Genomic DNA, 20,787 nt, shown 5'->3' on the forward strand with positions numbered 1-20,787 from the left:
CTAACCTAAAAAGATTTCACTATTCCTATAACATAGACTAGAAGACTTTTTCTGCGTTGACTTTCTTTGTTCACTTCTTCAAAAAAAATGTTGTTACTGTATTGAGGATACAATGAGGAGGAAAACTGTCCTCATGAAGCCTATAATCTCACAGAGAAGGCAGCCAAGTAAAATGACAATCACAAAGCAGGTGACAAGTACTTTAAGAAAATAACTCGTCTCCATATTGTTGTATTGAGATAGAAAAAGATAAAGCGAAAGTTTCATCACACTCCTTTATGACCAAACATCGTTTTCTTTGTTAACACGACTAGCTGCCTCTCTGAGTTAGGATGTCAACTGGCTGAAATGTTATTTTGGCCAAAGTAATCTCAATGTTTCCCTGGCATAGCAGCAGAAGAAAAGGGATCCTCTTGCTTGGAGCGCTCAGTTTCAAAGCTGGAAGAACTCATGGATGTAACATTGCAGACAGTGGAAATCAGCACCTTCAGAGCACAGAAAGCAGCAGATCACTTCACGTGAAATCAGCAGCTCCTATCAGTGGCTGGGTCTATAAAGAATAAAAAAAAGGAGGAAGTGAGGAGATTAGCAATGTCTTGATTCCCACACCATTTAATCCCTTGTGCCACCCATACTTCCCACTTGGTCATCAGTTTCACTTATTTTTCTCAGGTTGATGTTTTGAACTTCTATCATGATCCCACAAAGTATATGACCTCTCAGATGTCACCTTGGCTGTGGACATCCTTTTCTCTGTCCATAGTGACATGGCATACTACTCATCTTTCAGAATCTGCAGTAGGTGAAAAGGTTTGGGTGATACTCTTTTCTCAGGCAGAGAATAACAACACTTTCTTTTACTTGCCGCTCCAGCCTTGATCATATGTTTCAGGTTATTTAGGTTTTGAGTGATGGCAGTGGTTGCTGAATTACAAAGTTCATCAGAATTCTGAGCTCTGCTTCTCACCTTGTTTTTAAAAATGTTTCTGTGACTCTCCAGGAGGAAAGTAGAACAGTCATAGAACATTCATTGATTCTCAAACATTTTTTAATACTGTAACCACACTTTGCATAACTCATGAGTCTCACAGTATGTATTAGAAATATGTACCTCTGACATTCTCTGAAGGAAGTGGTGCTAAAGACGAGGAAGAATTATTTCTTTTCTGTTATCAAAGACTATTTATACCAATGGGATCAAGGATGATGAGTGCAGAAGTTTGAATGATGGAAAGTCTGCTCTTTATTTTATCACGTTTCTTCTCAGCTTTGATCCACTTATTTGTCCTTAGCTTATTGAATCCCTCTAGATTTATCCTATGTTACACATGCTGTTTTACTCTCTAAACCCAATTAAAATGTTTCTGCCTTATATCACAATTTTGAACAGAACTCTAATAGAGGAACTTCAAACAGGGTGGTAATAGTGGACTTTTTTCCACTGGAACTGCTGAATCAAAAACTACTAACCCAGATAAAAAAATATATATATTTAATTTTTAGTCTTACACCAACACTTGCTTACATTTAGGCTTATGATGATGATTAAATGAGATGACATATAATATATGAGTGAGGTTAGCAGAGTTCCTGGGGTTCAGTGGTTATTTATCAAACCTTATTCTATTTCTCCCCAATTTTGTTTGTATTCTAAGGAGTATCCATTATTCTCCTTCAATAATTTTAACTTACAAAAATTGGTTAAATAAATGCAACCAGGTTAAAAAAAAAAAATTTCCTGTCGCTTATTAAAATCTTAGTTGCTGTTGTTAAGTAGCAACTGTATTAACACTGAGTTAAAGAGACATCTAAAATAACTGCTCTGGATTATTTTGCTATCCCTTATGCAGGAGGCACAGATGTGCTACACTCAGGTGATCGAAGAGGCAATGGGTTCCATCGTAATTGCTGTGGGCCCAGCTGGGCTGACATTTTAATTTCTGTCTCTTTTGTGGCTTCCATTATCCTGGGGGCCAAGGTAAGAACGTGTCTGGAATCACAATTTGTGGAAGGTGAGTGAAATTCTGGAACAGGGCCAGGACCATTCAGTGCTTGGGATGGATTTCTTGGAGTCTCTCCAAATGTATGGTTTGTCCATTAGTGCCACGTGGCCAGACCTGAGTTTAGAATAGAGAGTTAAGACAAAATTATGCTTACTGCAGCCTGGTTGTACAACGGAAAAAAACAGAACAGAGGTGAGTGGTCTGGAGAGGGTTGCTTCAGTGCTTTAGAAAGCTAGTTCCACAGAGGAATGCTCCCTGGGTGTATAAAGGGTTTAGGGTGCTTAGAAAGCAGTTCTTAAATAAATATAAAAGATGAATTACAGGGAAAATAATGGCTAAGACTGAAAAGGCTCTGGTTTGGGGAAAATGTTCTGTCTCCCAAAAAGAAGGTAGTTCTATGTAATGAATAAAAGCATGGCATTCTGGTTCAGCCTGGGTGGGTGTCCCAGCTTCACCAGTTATCAGCTGTAAGACTTTGAGAAAGTTAACTTCTCAGAAAAGCAGCAGTCTTGTGAAGTTACGGTTAAATGAGGTAATACATATAAAGTGTTTAGCATAATGCCTGACACATAGAAAGTGTTATTTCAAGCCTTATGAGGAGACAACCTAAAATGTTATAATCCAGTGGCTTATAAGGTTTTGGGGTCTCAAACTACCTTGGGAATTTGATGAAAACTATGGATCCTTGTTCCTCAGGGGAAAAAAATGCACATATATAAAATTTTTATGCACGGTTTTAGGGAATTCAAATATACAAGGAAGTACAACCATACACTTCAGGTTAAGATTTTTTGTTCTAGGGCTACACTCATTCCCAAAAGAGAGAATAAAGACATCAGTTTTATTTATTTTTTTATATTTTTTGATGATTTATAATTATAGTCTCAACTTTTTAGAATTGGAGGGAATTTTATCTAGTCTAAACCCCCCTCGACCCCCGCTTTTTAGGAATAATAATATTAAGGTCCTAGGAAAACTTGGTGTTTCAGATAAACAGGGAACTCTTTATCAATTTCACATTTCTATAATTAAAAAGCTTAATTTTCTCTTTATCAGCTACCCTTCATGTTCCAGATGCTCCTTAAAATTTAGTACATTTCTACTCCATTTTTAGCCCTGTTCTCTGAAATACATTTACAGCCCTCAGAAGCTCACGTTCATTCAAAGCCCATGATATTTACAACGATCTTTTTTTCCCTTGTGTATATGAATTAGCATATTAAAATCGACTCTGCCATACCTGTTTGATATTGTGCTATTTGATCGAGAAGAGCCTTGCTGAAATGTGGTACTAGAGTAACAATTCCATCGGGCGGGAATTCAAATTAACAAAGACTTCTCGGGCACCTACAATGGGACAGGCTCCATTCTGTGCACCTGGGAAACATGAATGAAAAGAACTCAGACAGAGATATGTGCCCTCAGGGAGCTTACAGTCTACGACGAAAATGATCTTTGCTTTTGGAAGGATTTGGCTGGGGTTGAGATTCTGTTCATGGGCAGGACCAGAGCTAACCTGAAAGGTTATTATCTACATGAATGTCACCCACGCCTCCATCACTGTTCCTCAGGGATACTTGCCTTCATTTGTTTCAACAATAGCTGACTCAGCATGGGCAGCACAAAACACAGAATGGCCAAAGTGTGCCTGGGCAAAATCCCACCATACCTTCCCCCTGGCCAGAGCATGAACTACATCAAGCAGCAAATAGGCCATGCTTAGGTAAGTCATCTCTAGGCTTTCCACTGCAAAAAATAGTTTAAGCTCTTCTCCTTTGCTTCCAGGATACTTTGGGTGACTTTTGAGGAGAATGTGAACAAGAGAGCAAAGGTACTGGGGTTGGCAGTTTGCTCTAGTGAGAAGGGAGCAGAAAGTAGGGCTGATGATATGGGAAAGAGTCAGATGAAATAAAAGGGATGGGAGATTGGAACATGAAAAATTGGAAGTAGGTCAGATAAGTGACACGCCAAAGGCAAGAGACATTAAAAGGCTCTGAAAAATCATGTGATCTTGTTGAATCTGCTTCTGGAGAAGCAGAGGTGATACAAAGTTGGTGTAGCTAACATGTCACCGGGATCCATGGGCTCTGAGGCATTCACCTAATCTCACTCTGAAATAGGGTAGAATGATGTCAATGAAGCCCTGAAGATAAAGAGCAAATAGAACAAAGCTGAGGGGGCACGGAGCTGGCTCAGGAGCTGGCAGGTGGAGCTAGAGCCGCTCTTCACCCCCAGGTCGTTGTCCTGTCTCGGGGCTCAGATGGCTGGTCTTCACTCTGAAGATACTTTGGGCAGCTCCAGGGCTACAGAAATTAGGCCACCAACACACCCAAGCATCTGCCTTCCCTTTGCTTTTTCCACCTAGAAAAATCTTACCACTCCTTGTTACCCTCCACATCTAGAACCTTATCCTTGTCTGGCTAAATCTACTCCTTAGTTCTTTGAAAAAGGGGAGAAAATCTTCTTGATGTTCTCAGGAGGATCCAACTCAGACTTCGCTTCAGGCCCTTTTTACCTGAGATGTCACTGCACAAGCAACTAAGAACTATAGTGACAAAGCAAAAATTATGTTCATGACATCTGAGGAAGGCGAAATCAACCTAAATGAGTTACATCATTTGTTCAGGAGAACAAAATCATTGTCTTATGACGTGGTAATGCGGTGACTTCTTTCTCGTGCACTCAGAATCTGCAAGCCGCAATACTTTTGTCAGATGAATCGCTTATCTCTTCTCCCAGTGAATGCTATGATAGACAACAGTATAAATATCCTGTAGATTGGGCCCTTGGTTTTGTAAACAACCATGAAATAAATAAGGCATTTTGCCTGATGACCAAGGCAGACTCATAAATAGGTTTCTATAAACGGAGGGTAATTGTAAAAGGCAAAGAGGAAAGAATCCATGGCTTGGTCCATGCTTTATATATCCTGCCCATTACACCTCCCAGAAGACCCTCTCAGCCCAGACCTATATTAAAAAAAAACTGGACCTATTTATAGTATGGTTAGGTTCTTCTAGAGTCATACAGAATACATGAGGTATATTATCTTTTGTGATTTTGTCCATCTCCCTAAAGGTAGTTACCTCCTGTAGAGTAAAACTGAGAATCATCAGCTATTGGCTAGTAGGCAAAGCTCTTGATGGCAAGAGCGAAGGCACTCTATCTTAGAACTCCAGCTCTTAAATGGGGATGATACGTCCCGTTCATTAACTGGCAAACTGCAGTTCTTCAGTTAAAAGCTTAAGGAATGGGACTTCCCTGGTGGTGCAGTGGTTAAGAATCCGCCTGCCAGTGCAGGGGACACAGGTTCGATCCCTGGTCTGGGAAGATCCCACATGCCATGGAGCAACTAAGCCCGTGTGCCACAACTACTGAGCCCACGCACTGCAACTACTGAAGCCTGCGCACCTAGAGCCCGTGCTCCACAAGAGAAGCCACTGCAATGAGGAAGAAGCCCACACACCGGAATGAAGAATAGCCCCTGCTCAACACAACTGGAGAAAGCCCGTGTGCAGCAATGAAGACCCAACACAGCCAAAAATAAATAAATAATTAATTAATGAATTAAAAAAAAAACTTAAGGAATGATTATGACTCACTATCTCTAGCTTAGCAAAAAAGAATTTGTTGGGAATTCCCTGGCAGTCCAGTGGTTAGGACTCCACCGTGCTTCCAAAAGCAGGGGGCTCCAGTTCAATCCCTGGTCAAGGAACTATGAGGAACTAAGATCCTGCAAGCTGTGAGGCACAGCCAAAAAAAAAAAAAGAATTTGTTGAGAGCAGGACACATAAAGGCATATATCCATGTGTGTGGACGCATACACTCACCTAATATGCGTGAGAGCCCAAGTCCCAGAGATGATGGTCTTTCTTCATCTTCATCTAGAGAGAGGTTAGAATGGGGGTTACATTGTGGTCATTTAATTTCTCCAGACACTTAGGTTCTTCATTTTCCCACAGGCTCTCTGACACAGAATTTTCTGTCTTGTAATGTGATTGAACAGACTAACTAAAAGAAGACCAAAATGTACTTTGCGAACACAAGTGCAATAAAGATGTTTGATGATCAACCTTGCACGTTATCAAGTACTTGAGGCCCTTTTAAATCAAAACAAACAGTGGTAAATGGCATCAGGGAACCCAAAACATTAAAATTCAAGTAAATTTCAATTGTTATTGAACAAATATATTATTGTTGTATGAAAAATTTTAAAAATAATAATAGCTAACATTTATTGAGTGCTCATAATAGGAGGGACACTGTTCTATGCACTTTACATAAATTTTTTCATTTAATCCTCAAAAAACCCTACAAAGTAAGTACTAAAAAATGAAATTTGAGGAGTTTTTGAACAGTGACTTGATTATACAATACCGAGATAGAAAAATTTCACCCGTACAGAGTTCTTAGGTAATACATTTCAGGTCACAGCTGAAGTTCCACTTGTGTAATATATTTCCATTTGTTTCCATTCCTCAGCATTCCAACTCCCCATAGACATGTGACTCTCTAGATGTTCATGTCTTCTTGAAGAAACAGAAAATGCAAAGTGACAGGCCTTGAGTATACAGAAATAACTGTAGAGTTACTGCATCAACAGCAAGTCCAACACGACCACAACCCTTCTAGTATGGCCCAGGGAGAAGCACCACTTCCTTTAATTTCCCATCCACAAAGTTTCCAAAGGTGTGGCAAAAACAATCCTCACTGGTCAGGTGAAGTACCTCCTTTATTTTCCAAGGTCTTAGCAAATCCTAAGAACTATTTTACCTACAAGATAGAGAATGGGTTCAAGGGTGGCTGAGCTCAGAATAAGCCCAATATAAATGAGAGAGAGAGAGAGAAGGAGAAGGGGAAAGGGAAGAAGAAGAAGAAGAAGAAGAAGAAGAAGAAGAAGAAGAAGAAGAAGAAGAAGAAGAAGAAGAGGGAGGAGGAGGAAGAGGAGGAGGGGGGGGAGGGGGGAGGAGGGGGAGGGGAGGAGGGGGAGGGGAGGAGGGGGAGGGGAGGGGGAGGGGAGGGGGAGGGGAGGGGGAGGGGAGAGAGAGAAAGAGAGAGACTTAGAAAGGGAAGAAAAAGCAGCGGCTCCTGCAGAGACAAGGCATGTGAGGCACAGGAATGGAAACCAAGAATATTCCAGATCTATTCTGGTTAGCTGAGTTGAGCTCCTCCAAGGCTAGTGATTGGCCCTATGGAAACAGATCACTTGTTGAGGCACATTCCTTACCTGGCAAGTTGAGTCAAATTAAAGCATTTATACCTTTTCATATATATATGCCTGGTCCCCTTTGTATTTCATAAAGACCACCACAGTGATCTTTAACCTGCAAACTGATACAAAGCTGCCCTCATTCACTTTATCTTTTTCTTGACTAACTACTTAGTTCTTGGAAACATTCAAGGACATTTAACTTTGATTTCTGTTTTTACTTTTAAAAAAAATCTTTTTGGTTCAAAAACTCTAGAAAATCATTAAACTGGGCCAGCAGGCATGAGGTCTGAATGAAGGATAAAGAGTGGAAAGGGAGAAAGCCTTTTGTCTCTCAAAGTTTTCTTCACAGGCAGTTGCTCACGTAGACACATTAGAATCACTTTGACATTAAACTTGGAGAGAAGCAGTTCGGCTAATAGATTACTGATCTCCATTCTCCAACTGGGAACACAAAACGTTCTAAAAAGTTTGAGAGCAGACTTTCTTAATGAAACATATGCTTAATGAAACGTAAAAATTTTCTATGTGCAAAAATCAAAATGCGGTTTTCTGGCTCAGCGCATTCCAGTTCTTTCTTTTGAATGTCTGACTTTTCACATCCATTTACTAATGAGAACTAAGAGTAATACTTCCTATTTGTAAGTGCTTGACATGTAAGGGAAGGAAGATGGTTTTAGTCTCTTTTGATTGAAAGAAACAGGCGCACTCAAGTTACTTCACAAAATTAGTGGTGGAAGGAGATTCAGATAGGGGTAGGGGCGGTTACAGGGATACATAGCAGGGACCAGAACTGGAAACACCCAGGATCGAAGGCACCTCTAAATACCAGTGTCTTAGTGTCTTCGCTTTCTTTCTGTGCATTGTCTCTATGATTCTTTTCCAACCAGCTTCCTCAACCTTTACTCTCTATCTGTTCTGCCCCTTCATAGTTTTAGCGTCCATATGGTTCATGACATCCTCTCACAATCTGACTTTGCTGCCAACTGGCCTGGTGCCTTACTTTCCAATTGCTGAATTTCCCAGAAAGGCAACTGATCGGCCCAGATCATCATTTTAAGCTAGTCCATCCAGATGGCTGGCCAGGTCACAGAATGTCTGTCTTCCAGCAAGCATCTACCCCTTGGTCCACTCATCTGAGACAAGGGGCAAACACACGGTATAGAGCACCATTGTGTAGAATGAGGCCACAAGCAGAAAGATTTCCTTAGAGGAGAATCTGGATGGGACAGGTTGAGATAAAGATCTCTAGTTCGCTGGCAGATTATGTGAAAACCAGTTCATTCATCTTCTTTCTTAGAGGAGCTAATCTCAACCAATCACAATGGACCCGGACCATCCTTGATACAGCATGTAAGAGGAGCAATGGCAACTTACATCTTTCCTCTCCCCTCTCCCTCAACTTTATCTCCATTACATCCATCACTTTACCTTTATGACTAACCAAGTGCCTAGGAATCATCAGACTTATATATCAAAACATTTGGCACTTCAACTTAGAGTGTCAACAAAAGTATTTTTCACATCCCAGGATCATTTAGTTTTATTTTAGAGTAACATGCCAGTGGGCAATAAAATATTAGAATAGGGAATAATGCGTATTTCTTTTCCTACTCCCATAGCATTGATCTCAGTAGGAATCCAACTACTGGAGGTGCTCACACTGTATTTGGTGGATGTTGGGAGATCTAAGTCAGTGGACCTCACAGTTTGGTAACCTATCACGGAGAATTAGTTCAAAGAATATCTACATTATTCTGAATGTACAATGCCAAGGCAGGATTGAATAATACTATAAACACTGGCATCAAGCAAATCTGGGTTCAAATCTCAAATGTCTTGTAATAACTGTGACTTTGACCAAACTTTTAATCCCTATAAATCATTTGAAAAATGGAGATAATAATAATCATTTCATAGGCATTTTATAAATATTAGGTAAGATAATGTATATAAGATATTGCAAAATGACTGGTACATAGTAAGCATTCAGTAAGTGGTAGTGGTTGCTTCTATCACTATATCTATTATGATTATAGTATCATTACCATGGATGTTGTGGGGATTAGAGAAAATAGGTTAGAGATATGAGGATTACCTTCAAATATTTTAGAGTCTTAAGAGAGATAAAATAGATGTACCTCTTAGAAATGGTGCCTACATTTAACTTGCACATGCACGGATGGAACCATCATGGTGGTGGCCTGAGTGAGAAATGTCAAGTGTGAAATAATGATGTTAAATGATATTCTTTAATCTGGAAAAAGAAGTTAAATAGGGATAGTGCTTCTTAGAAAAAGAAAGGAGGATTGCTCCCAGCATAAAAGTTTGTCTACTGTACTGTAAAAAGTCAGGATTCATAGGAGTTTTATAACTGGAACAGGAACTATATGAAAAGGAGAATTGAAACAACAAGATGAGAGTTGCAGGTGGAAAAGACCTACTGGCTGGAATATGGGGGAGTCACTGTCAGAAACAGTGGACACCCCGCCACTTGGGTTTCCATTTTACTTCCTCAGGGAGGCCTGGACCAGGTTAGATTCCCCTGCTCTATGTTCCCTTCCTGTGTTTTCCCTACTGTAATACTCATTACATATTGGCATTACTTGTTTGAAGTCCGTCTTCTCTGCTAGATTATCTGTTCTGTAAGACCCTGACTCTCATGTTTATCAATTTATCTCCATGGCTAGCCAAGAGCCTGGCACATGGTAAGTACTCCACAGACATATGTTGAGGAAATTAATGTGTGACTGCGGGAATGAATTGAGTAATGAACATGGAATTAAAAGGTGATTTCATTATATACCCTTCTATATTGTTCTCTAGTATTTATAAGGGTTAATCCTATCCTCCTGTTGACATTGTAAATTGCATGGAGACACAGCAAGAATTCTGCATCATGTGTCTCCATCACTACCACTAAGGCATCCAGTTACAGGCATAAATGCTCAAAGGAGTTTTCTGAGTTCTTTGCTCATAATTCTTTTACCCTCTCTTCTCCATTTTCTATTTATCTTCTACACCAATGCAGAGATTATACCCCAGTCTCACTATTAGATTATAAAATTATATTTTGTTAGTTTTTTGTCGCCAGGACTTACTACTTGTTGAGGGTCCAATAAATAAATGAGCAAATAAAAGACTATCTGTACAGCATGTATTTCAAAGCATACTCTTGCAAAGTTGCAGCCTTCCAGAATCTTACAAGATGCTATTGTGATTCCAAGCTTGCAGCTCATGTGGGAATGCCAACATTTTATCTTTGAAATTGCTGTGTTTGTTACATTTATATAATTGTTGAAAGCTGCTTCTTGCTAACAAGGCAAATTTTACCTTTGCATGAAAATCATTTTACAGTTTTAAGACAACTTGGGAATTTTATTTGGTAAAAATATGTGTACTCGCTTTCCAGTTAACAAACTCTAATACATCCAACCATTTCATCCAACAAGCACTTTCAAGCACCTCCTCTTAGGTTCCAAGTTCTTGAAATACTCAGATGAATAAGACTCATCCCTGAAGATGCTCCAAGTCTGTATGTAATTGTCACTTTCAGAAGGCCTGAAAGTTGAAGTATAGACTGTTTCCTTCTAAGGGTCCCTTCAATCCCACCTCAGTTCTACATGTTGATTTACTGCAAATCCTTCACAATAGAATACTATGTCATCTAAGATATCCGAGTCTAAAAATTATAACTCTTCTGTGCTCTTATTGATTGGATCCTACTCCCAAACTCCTTCACTCTCATGTGGATTTTTGTTTTATTCACCCACTTTCCTTTCTAACACCCAGACAGCCAGCATATTTCACAATGATCTTTCCTTAAAATATATAAAATTATTTCTCTATCTCAGTTTCCTTACAACTGAAAGAAGGATATTGAGAATTGGGGAGAGTGAATTTAGATTATCAAGGAGACGAACAGACTCACAGAAGAAATAAGGGAACAAAGGAAAACCAAGGCAACTCTGGGGATTTTTGAGACTAGAGCTGCTTTTACTTTCTCCCTGCTTACTTGCAGAAATTCTCCTACTTCTCCTATCCTACTAATCCTGCTTGCACTAGATTCTCATGGAAATCCTAAGACAAAACAAATTCACAGAATTTTAGAGCTTGGAAAGGTCTTTGCAATTCTCAGACACGGATTAACCACAAATTTATTAAAATTTAAACTTTAGTGTCCATCACTAGCACTGGCCCCTTCCAAGGCCCTTGGAGAGGCCAGAGCAATGTGTTCACGTGGTCATATTCTTAATTAAATTTCAAAAGCAAGCTATTTTAACCATTATTGGTAAAGACCATAGTCTCTTTTCACTTAAGTTACCTCTTTCAAACTCTCCTTCATGCTGGAAGAATTGGGAAGCCATGTGTATTTTTGTTATTCTGGCTAAGGGAACGTTAAGATGCAGACACCTTTAGCTTGGGTTTGGTGGGTTATATAGAGAGAGCAAGATCACAGTCATTTCAGTGTGTGGTTGTTGTTTTGAGTTGTCCCAACGTAAGAATGGGTTCTAGGAATATTTCTATCGCCCACCAGGCCAATTTACATGCATCAGATCACAAAGATGTAGGTTGGAGGACATTTCATGATGCATAAGTATCCTAGGGCACTAGACTAGAGAAAAATATTGAATTACCTTTCTATTTTCTCCATCGAAGATAACATTTCAAAAATCATTGTCATATGAAGAGGAAATCAAAATATACAGCCCAAAATATGTAGGGAAAAAAGTAATACAGGGTTGTGTCAGGTAGTTAATTAATAGAGATCTGTTATTTATTTGGATTTTGTGATGTTTATAGTATTTTCAACTTTTTAAAGTTTATTGATCCTATTGCTGATTTTAAATAAGTATTTGGTTTCATAAATAATTTTGCATCCATAGTTTTATATTCTTTTATTAAGGCAGGTCCCCACATTATATAAGCTTCAATTTTCTTACAATCTGGATTTGGCCCTGACCCTACTTAATCACCCTTCCACATTTAATAGATAAGAAAACTGAGACCCAAAATCGCATCGTTTACAGCACTACTGAACTAAACCCTGGGTCCTCTGACTTCCTGTCCATTGCTATTTTTACTACCCTACATTCCCTTCTGAGAAGTACCTTGAAAATCAAAGATCTTCACAGAAAAAAAAAGAAACAAATAAAAAAGATCTCCTGACCACAGTATATAATAATAGTAAATATTTATATAGCATTTCTTATATGCTAGGTATTGTTTTACAGTGCTTTACATATAGCTTATTTAATCCTCAAAACAACTCTATGACTAAGCTAATATTAATATCCTCTTTTCAGATGGCAAAAATCGAGACATAGAAAAGTTAAGTAATTAGACCAAGGTCACACAGTACGTAGAGAACATAACATCCTTTGTATTGTGGCAGCTAGCAGCAAACATTTTCTGAGGGCTTGCAACGTTCTAGTCACTTTGCTGAACACTACAGTGCGTTAATCTCATTCAATCTTCACAATCACTCTTTGAGGAGGTAGCATTATTACTCAGTCTTACAGATGAGGAAACTGAAACCTAAAGACAGAAAGTAACTTGCCCAAGGTCATATATCTAGTAAGGGGCAAAGTCAGTGCTCAAATCCATATCTGACTCCACAGCCCAGGCTCTTAGTCTCCATGTGATAATGCCCATCAAAGAAAACACTCTCGGGCTTCCCTCGTGGCGCAGTGGTTGGGAGTCTGCCTGCCAATGCAGGGGACGCGGGTTCGGGCCCTGGTCTGGGAGGATCCCGCATGCTGCGGGGCGGCTGGGCCCATGAGCCACGATTGCTGGACCTGTGCGTCTGGAGCCTGTGCTCCACAGCGGGAGAGGCCGCGATGGTGGGGGGCCCGCGTGCCGCGGTGGAGGGTGGCCCCCACTTGCCGCAGCTGGAGAAAGCCCTCACACAGAAACGGGGACCCAACACAGCCATAAATAAAAATAAATAAATAAATAAGTAAAATTAAAAAAAAAAAAGAAAACACTCTCATGGTCCTTCTACTACTGCCACATTCCCCTTGGTCCCTTTCTCCTAAAGCTACAATTAGAATGGGGATGCGGGCAGATTTAGAATAAGGAGTGGGGTGAAGAGTGTAAAGGACATAATAGTCCCTTCTTAGACAACTATCCTTCCCATTGTGTACACACACACACACACACACACACACACGTCAGGGTACCTAGCTATCCATCATGATATTCCTTTTTTAAATATATATTTTTTATGGAAGTATAGTTGATTTACATATCATGATAATCTTTACATCTGACCCCTTTCCTCAACTTTTGCTATAGCCAAGAGATGACAAGCTTCTTTTCAATTCATATTCTATGATAAAGTTAAGAGGGACAGTCAGCAGATCAGTAATTTAGGTATTTAGGTGCTGGAGACAGTTTATAGAGGTGGCGAATCCTTACAAAGATCAAGAAGATAATGTAAATAAAGTGGCAAAATAGAACCCAAAAAAGTGACAGAGATGTTGGTAAACTAGAAAGTGCATGTCCAAACCCAAATAGCAGGTACTGGGTTCCAGCAGACGCTTGCCATGTGGCAGTATGGGTCCAGTGTGATCAGATCTGACAAATTTTCAAGAGACGCCAGAAATCTAGATTTGGGGGCGGGAGGCGCAAAATCTCCTAAATTATAAATATTTAAAGTAATTCAATGTTTAAAAAGCACTGTGCTGGCTAACATCTTGCAGGCCAAACAAACAACAACAAACCCACATCTGAGGGTCTCGCTCGCCTTTGCAGTCTGCTTTACATGGGGTTAAATGCAGGAAACTCTGAAATAGGAAGTTAGAAGAGAAAGCCGACAGAAATTTGGATGTTGGTGGAATATTTGTTCTTTGAAAAATGAGCTTTGGTAAGAATAATTTTCTCGGTGGAGGTGGGTGATGGAGGGGGTGGGATGGGAATGGGCACTCAAGCAGTGGTCTTTTTGGATCAGATCTTCTTAATTTCTCCTTTGGAGTAGTATTGGTCTTGGGCCGCAGGAATCTAATGAACAGCTCAAAGGGAGCAATCAATTTATAATTGTGTGAAGTACAAATTCCTTTGTGCACAAAACAAATTACAGTATTTGCAAATTTGTAAATAATGCAGGACTTTCCCTGAAATCCAAAGGCTTTGGGTGCCCCCAGGGGAAAGAAAAAGAAGTCTGAGGAAGCAAAAGGTTAGAAAATGACCTATTGTCTCAAGAAATGGAATTTAAAAAATATCTTTAGTAATTGATTTTTTTCAATCGAATCCTTATTTAGGAACTATAAAGGGGCCCATTCTTAGGTCAGTAGAATGAGAATATCTAGAGAAGTAAACAGTTTTAAGTCCAAAAGTCACAGCACGTTACTAACAGGGTATCTTCTTTCAAAAGCGCCGAGCATAAAAATGTGCCTCAACCCTCCCTCCCTACACCCTTGGTTTGTGGTAGGAAGTTTCATTTTATAAAAGAGATAGCAAGTCCCAGTTATGATCATTATGCACAATGTCAGAGAAGGAATTGGTGACAGATAAGGACACGAATCCAATCTCTCTGCTTTGCAACAATAGTTGATTTGTACCATTCAATTCACAAATATGTATTGGGATCCTTTTATAAGTTCCTGTAGCTGTTATTAGAGATTCAAAAGAGATGTTCTAGCAGAACTTATGGTGTACTGAGGAAAGTCAGAGTGAAAACTCCTTATTTTCTCCAAGATTTTTTAAGCACTTCTCTTAAAGTTGGTTGAGCTAGGAGTTGGGAGTGAATAAGTGAATGTAGTCCATCCCTGCCCTTAAGGGGTTCACCAGTCTAATGAGAACATAGAATTTGAACCAATCATTTCAGTATTGAGCTTGATGCTAAGGAAGAGGTATAGGAAAGCACTTTGGATGCTTCGGCAAGTGCTTATTTCTACCAGTAGATCTTTCAAAGAGAAAGAGATGGAGGGCATTCGAAGTAGAGGTAAGCGGACTATTGACTGGCCTTCTGTAGGAGGACGACAGATCAGATTTGTGCTTTCAAATGATTCTCTCCCCTGTGCTCTTATTCACTGTGAGTTGGTTGCAAATTGGTTAAACCTTTCCACAAAATCTTTTAGCAAATTGCATCAAAAGCCTTAAAACATATTCATATCCTTTAGGTTAGAAATTCCATATCTAGGAATAAAAGATGCTGCCAGAAACTTACATATGAGGAAGCTTATCAGAGCATTATTTATAATCATGAGAAACTGGAAACAACCTACATGTTCCATAGTGGAGTAATGGTTAAATAATTTACGGTACATCCAAGCCATGTGATTTTATGCACAACTAGGAAAAAAAAGTCACATTAAAAAAAAAATAGTTCAAAACAAGCAAAAACTATTTTTAAATGATGTAAAATGTTTAATGAAGTGTCATTCTCATTTTGTAATTAAAAAATTAAAAAGTAGTGCTCCACATTGGTTGTTAATTTTCACCCAGATCCTACTTTCCTAAAGTTCTTTCTTGTTTTAGATCAACCAGACAACAAAAGGGGCGGAGTTTTTCCTTGCTCTGTACAAAGTTCAAAGAATGGGCTTTTGTTTCCTTCCCTCTTAACTAACAATGTGATCCAGGATTTGCAAGTCACTTATTCTCTAAGTTACAGTCTCCTTCTGGTATCCAGGCTAGCTGGGAAAGAAAGGGAGGTCAGGTGAGGAATGGAAGAGAAAGGAAGGGTCCAGAAGTTGAACATTACCGTGAGAGCGTAGAAGAAGGATGATGGGACTGAGGGTGTGAGAACCAGAAGAAAGGGTGGTCATTGTGTATTGAGAATGAGTTACTGGATTGGAGATTTCAGGGGTGGGACACAGACACATATATCGTGGTTCAATAGAAGAAATGTTACAGTGCAGTACATGGTTGACTGACAAATAAATGACAGTATAGACAATGTTATAACAGTTTGGAGGATTTGGTGGAGAGGGCCATCACTTGGTCACATACATGTATATGACCATGGATCAATGAAGAGATTCCTCTAAAACCTCCTTTTAGCAATCTTTGTTAGAGGGTATAATTGTATAGGGTTGGCCTCTCTTGGCCTCCCTCTTGAGAGATTTAGTTATGGAAGAACTTAAAGGACTTCACTGTGAAAGAATTTTAGCTATTAAACAGAAGGAAAGGATATAAAAAGTATATGATAGAAAATAATTTGAAGTTAAAATACTGTTTGAGAAAACTCAGTCTCTGCACAAAAATTCACTTCATCCTTCAATTTCTCCTTTCCTTTAAAATGTACTCACATAAAATCTGCTTTACAAGCCAGGAATATAACTCAAGATATTTACCACTAAATGGGGACACATATGTGTTTCAGTTCTTAGGACAACTGAGACTTCCTTTCTCCCTGGATTTCTTGGATCTCTGCGTTGAAGTGTACGTAGTAATTTCTCCCTTTGCTGAATCTTCTTGCTTTTACAGTTTCTTCTAACTGCATGTTATACACCTTCCCCACGCCATTGCTATTCTAGGCTCTATAAATCTGCACAGCACCAAGAGAACTTTAGCTATCACTAGTTAAATGGATCAACACATTTACCCAACCACATAACTTAGACCCTTTGGGGGTTTTCCAGTCTATTTTAATCTATTTAAACCTGACACTGGCAGATTTCCATTTCCTTTGTTCCTTGTGTAGACTTGGTTTATGCCTGTTGGTCTCTAAAAGGGACAGAGAGGAGGCAGCTGTCGAAAAATGAGGAGATTGGCAGTTTTAACCACACAATTTGGTCTAATAGCTTTGATATGCTAAACTTGCTAGCTCCTCCAAGTGTACCTTTCTGATTTTGCATCACAACACTACACTGAATCCCTAAGGAAACCAGGGTAGTTTTTTAAAAAGAAAGGGAAGAAAAGAAAGAAATGCAAACCAGTGAAACCGTTCTTTTAAACCATCTCCACAGATTCATTCTGCCAACTGCAGGCCTTCACAAATCCTCGTACACCAGAGACCTGTAAAAAAGGAGAAGCAGAGAATACCGATCGTGTTCTCAACAGCGAAAACAGGTGATGTCATAACGCACAGTCCTATGTGGTCCCGGCCAAGGCCGGGTGGGGAGCTGGGGCGCCAGTGCGCACGGAGCTCCGCGCCAGTGGGCAGAGCAAGTTATCTCCGGGGTCCGGAGGACACCGGTGAGGACCGGGCACCAATCAGGTTCTCGCTCGGAGCCTGCCTTTGTTCTCACTGGGGAGCAGGTTTCGGGGCGTCTCGCGTCGGGAACCAGCATTCGACTAGCATGCGCGCTGCTAGCTCCTCGGGAGACCTGGCTCCCCCACTCGCCTGTCCCCCACACCCTGCCAGCCTGAGCTTTCCCCAATTACATCTGCGTTCTCTCCCCAGAGCGTGAACGCCAAAATCCTAAATCCATTTTTAGCTTCGGAAGAGGCAGGTCCAGCCCAACAGTTTTAAATGGCAATTTGTTCTCTGAACCTTCGCTCCCAGGCAGAGCTCCATGCTCTGCGTTTATCTAACCAGCTGCCTCAGAAGGACTTTTGGGTGGAAGACAACCCTGTCTCTTTGGCCTTTTCGTGCTGGACAAATAAAGGAATTTTCGTTGCTGAGAGACTGCGAGAAGGGGCTTTAGATGGAGGAGGAAACCGCTCACCTACAGGTTTTGGGTCTTTTCTTCCCTCTAACTCGATTAATGGTACAAATATACTTCAACATCTATCCCCTACCCGCTGCCGAAGCCTCAGGTAACTGGTCTTTTGCAAAACAGGGCTCACGATAAATGATGCATAAAGTTCTTTGAGATCCTTGGATGCAAAGTGCTACGTGATTGCAGTCTTCTTTATAGCTAAGCTAAGATTTTGGTTAAGAGAAAGCCTAACCACTGCCCTGACGGTAAGAACGTTTTAGCTCCCCCCAACCCCCACCCTTTCTCAAGAAATCAGGAAATATTAAGCTCAGTCTTAGACCCACTAGCGAGCTCTAGCTCCCAGTTATTTATCTCATTCCCTCACCATTTCTGCAGAGACCTAGAGCAGGGGCTGTGCCTTGTCTTAGGGGAGGGGCTGGGCTTCACGGGGGTTATTTGCATATGACACACCCTCTTCCTCCTATTGGTGGAGCAGCACACTGTATTCCCTCCCACCCCACTACCTAACTAACCCGCCATCTCCCTTCAGTTCGGAGCCTCGGAGACAAACTTAACTTGCCCAGAGATTCAAGGCGTCTTCGGCCTCTCTGATTGGCCGGTGCAGCTCCCAGCCGGGCTCTAGTTGCTCATTGGCTGTGGGTTAGCGCCCGGGGGGCGTGGCCGGAGCGGTCCGATTGGCGGGAGGGGGCGGTGCCCGAGCGTGGAGGTGGTGAAGGTGGTGGGGAGGCGGGGGCGGGGCCGCACTGAGGCGCTGCGGCGGCGGCGGCGGAGGCGGCGGCGGCGGCAGCGGTGGCGGCTGCTCGTCCTAGCCTGGCGGGGGCGGGGGTCTGGAGGATGGGGGCGGGTGGAACAACGGGCCGGTGAGGAGCAGCCGCCACCGTCTCCGCCGTCGCTTCGGCAGCCGCCGCGGTGGTCGCTTCGGGCAGCCGCTCGCTCTCGGGGCGTCGCCTCCCATCCCGACATCCCGCCCGGAGGACGCTGAGGCTGAAGCGCGGCCGGCGGCTGGGGGACGGTCCGGCCCCTCAGCTGCGCGGGCGGCCGCAGTGACAGCCCGGCCCCAGCCCGCCGCCCGCCCTCGCCCTCGCCCTCGGTGCCCGCAGCCACGATGAACCGGGGCAGCAGCAGCCCGTCGGCCGCCGCCAACTACCTGCTCTGTACCAACTGCCGGAAAGTACTGCGGAAGGTACGGGCTCGGCCTGGGGTCCGGCCCGAAAAGGGCGCTTCCTGCCGGCCGCGGCTCGGGCTGCTCGGCCCCGGGGCGCACTCTTGGAGCAAGGCTCAAAGGGATCCCAGGGCACCTTCCCTACGCCGAGACCCAAAAAGGGGGCATGGGTTGAGAGTGGAGGGTTTAGCCTACTGCTGCTTTTGATCTCTGCCGGGACAGACGCTAGTCCCCAGGGGTTGCGGATTTGGGGGCGCGGGGGGTGCCTGTGGTCTGTTCCTCCGTTTACCTCCCTACCTTGCCACCTCCGGCCTGCTCCCAGGGCGGAGGGAGGGACGGACCTGTTCGATCCTCCTCCCAGTGCTCTTGATGGAGGTCGGTGTGAAATCAGAACTGCTTGGTCTGGTCCAGAGGAACCTGGCTCCCTCTTTGCTGTGCCTAACTCTTGCGGGTGTTGTTTTTGTTTATTCGGTTGCTTCTGCCTTCCTTGCACGCTTTCCCCGAACACTCCCTTTTTACATTCTTTGGATGGTCGTCTTGTGGCTACAGTTCGATCCTGAAAGGAACTGGTAAAGCAGCTTGAACTTTATGCCCATGGGAAATGCTATTCGACGTTACAGTTTCTCAAGCTGGGGTTGGGGGAGGTGGAGACTGAGGTGGACGTGAGTTATCCCTTTTTAGCACTTACTCATCCCCAGCACCCCGGTGTTGCTCCAAAAAAATCAGACGCACAATCAGTTTATTGCTTCCCAGAGTGACTGATAGAAAGTTTACTCCAGTATTGTTTAGTTTACTTGGCTTATTCGCTCCGTTAAGGCGGGTGGGGTGAGGGGGCTGTGAAAAGATGTCGTTTTAGACTGAGAAAAGCTTTTAATCAGACTTTAACAGCCGCCACTGGGTAATATTATAATCAGTTTATTCTTCTCGAGACTCTATTTTTACATTTCATTAAGTAGAAACAGTAGTTGAGGTGCTTCTGTTTGTCCAGTACAAATGAATTAAAATTGCTGAGCTGTGCAAATGCGTCGGGACTGAAAGACTAAGATGAATACGGCACCGTTTTTAGTCAATTTCTCTAAATACAGTTCAATTAGGATTGTTCTTTATATATTAAAAAAAAAAAAAGAAAGAAAGCATGTAAGTAAGCAAGCTCAAATATTTGCGCTCTTTGTCCAAAAACTGTTTTTCTTCCTCTGTGGGTCAGGCCAAGTGCCAATCAAAGTTGTTTTTCAAGCCTCTTTTCCCTGCAGTAGGGCTGCTGCTTCCCCCCCCCCCCCATTTTATTTGAGAGCACGAAGAAAGCAAAAGGATTGCATATTTGAAGTTAATCAAACAGTGAAATATGCCTTAAATTGTGTTTATCGGATATGTTTTTCTTGAAACAGATTTTTATTAAATGTGCATGTTGAGTATGTGCAGTTATTTTTTTCCATAAACTCTGGGATCAAATTACAGTTGATACTTGCTCAGCTCATTGTAGGGCAGCTCGTGAGAAATGTAATGGATCAGAAGCGCAGAGCAGCTTAGTTGAATGTTAACTCTTTCACTTCTGGGCCAGATGGCATCTGAACTTAGCTTTTTAAAAAATGATGATGATGATTTTCCAACTTTAAAAGTGATGTTATGTCTTTAACATGAAAAAAAAAAGTGTTGTTGAGACATGTTTGATTAAACTAAAGCCTGGTTTAAAAAAAAACAGCTAATTTTTTTTTAACTGAATAAGGGAAAAAAGAGCTGTATTGACTTGGATTTTTTTTAATGGCTCTGGCAATTTGGTGGACTAATTAAATTTTTGGAGGTAGTATT

The 20,787-nt window shown here is 41.7% G+C and overlaps 2 protein-coding genes across 3 annotated transcripts in view; one reads left to right on the forward strand and one right to left on the reverse strand.

Moving 5' to 3' along the window:
* Nucleotides 1-1,728: 1,728 nt before the first annotated feature.
* Nucleotides 1,729-18,929, reverse strand: LOC309636680 (uncharacterized protein). The gene is made up of 4 exons (XM_082410087.1): nt 17,091-18,929; nt 5,834-6,532; nt 3,244-3,380; nt 1,729-2,117 (listed from the first exon to the last, which is right to left on the reverse strand). The coding sequence occupies exon 1, from the start codon at nt 18,780-18,782 to the stop codon at nt 18,438-18,440; it is 345 nt and encodes a 114-aa protein (XP_082266213.1). The 5' UTR covers nt 18,783-18,929; the 3' UTR covers nt 1,729-2,117; nt 3,244-3,380; nt 5,834-6,532; nt 17,091-18,437.
* SESN3 (sestrin 3) overlaps nt 18,669-20,787 on the forward strand; it is a 73,865-nt gene continuing 71,746 nt past the window's right edge. Inside the window, exon 1 of one of the 2 annotated variants that reach the window (XM_082409997.1) lies at nt 18,669-19,002. In XM_082409997.1, coding sequence (XP_082266123.1) covers nt 18,925-19,002 — 78 coding nt within the window. In that variant the 5' untranslated portion in view covers nt 18,669-18,924. The remainder of the gene's footprint in view (nt 19,003-20,787) is intronic. The other variant, XM_082409996.1, reaches the window with a different exon arrangement.

Source organism: Balaenoptera physalus, assembly GCF_965194825.1.
Source record: "Balaenoptera physalus genome assembly, chromosome: 10".
NCBI lineage: Eukaryota > Metazoa > Chordata > Mammalia > Artiodactyla > Balaenopteridae > Balaenoptera > Balaenoptera physalus.